At 70.4% G+C, this 1,179-nt stretch overlaps 1 protein-coding gene across 1 annotated transcript in view; it reads left to right on the forward strand.

The window, feature by feature from the left end:
• The window catches only part of AURANDRAFT_62391 (hypothetical protein), a gene marked incomplete at both ends in the record, with an annotated part of 5,344 nt that overhangs the window by 1,081 nt on the left and 3,084 nt on the right, over window positions 1-1,179 (forward strand). Inside the window, one exon of the mRNA XM_009036186.1 lies at window positions 33-445. Coding sequence (XP_009034434.1) covers window positions 33-445 — 413 coding nt within the window. The remainder of the gene's footprint in view (window positions 1-32; window positions 446-1,179) is intronic.

A 1,179-nucleotide genomic window follows, 5' to 3' on the forward strand; every position in this document is an offset into this window, starting at 1 on the left:
ACTCGGGGCGCGGGCTCGTGATCTACGCCAAGGACGGCGGCGCGTTCGACGACGTCGTCTTCGAGGACCTCCGGCTGCTGGATTTTTACGACTACGCGGGCGAGCCGTCCGCGCCCGTCGACTTCGAGCTCGAGCACCGGAGCGGCTACAGCGCCGTGCGCGGCGTCCGCGTCGAGCGCGTCGTCGCCGACTGGCCGAGCGCCGCCGTGCTCCGGGGCAACGACCACGTCCTCCTGTCGGGCGTCGCCTTTGCGAACGCGACGCTCAGAGTCCGCGCGCCCTTCGCCGCCGGCAACGCGACGTTCCTCTTCGACTGCAAGAACGACGACATCGCCGCCGGCGGCGTCGAGGTCGCGGGCCTCGACGTCGACTGGGGCGCGCACCGCGGCGCCTGGCTCGGGCTCTCGCGCCGCTGGGCGGACGCGGTCCCGGGCGGCGGAGCCGCGTCCCTCTGCCCGGACCCGCCCGGCGCGCGCGTCGCGGCGCTCCTGCGGGCCGCGCGCGGCGCGGCGCGCGGGGACTAGGGGCCATTTTGCGCGACGGAAGCGGGAGCGGCCGCAGGACGCCTCCGAGGGCGTCGAAGTGGGCGTCGCTCGACCTCCCGAGCGAGGCCGCCCTCGCGGGCCAGAGGCGGCCGGGGCCGGCTGCTATCGCGCGCAGATACGTCTGAGCCCATGTTTACCGGTTGCACTCGCTCGAAACGTCGAGCACGTTTTCGAGCGTGCATGGAGAATCCATCAGCTTCTCAGGCCCACAGCCCAGCCATAATGCAACGACGTACCACGATCCCAGTGGCTTTGTTGACCGCGCGCGTACGGACGAGGCAACGGCGAAAACTCGACATCGAGCCGATTGCGGGGCGACGCGAACGAGAGGTTTTATGGGCTGGGATGGGGCGCGTTCGGCTTCCCCGACCCCTTCGAGCTAGATTTGAGCCCTCGCAGCACCAGAGATCGTTCATCGTCACCCACGCATCGCCTCGGTGCAAGGGTTAGGTCGCGGGGCTCGAAATGGTCGAGCTCGTCTGGTCGGGCTCGGGCGCCGCCGCGGCCCGCGGCGGCTCCCGTTACCGTCGAAACAGGGGCGAGATCGCTGGACCTAAAGCTTGGCGCCCCTCGGGGCACCGGTTCCGAGGCCGGAACCGCATTTAGGTCCAGCCGAAAGACTCTGTCTCGACCA

Source organism: Aureococcus anophagefferens, assembly GCF_000186865.1.
Source record: "Aureococcus anophagefferens unplaced genomic scaffold AURANscaffold_4, whole genome shotgun sequence".
NCBI lineage: Eukaryota > Pelagophyceae > Pelagomonadales > Pelagomonadaceae > Aureococcus > Aureococcus anophagefferens.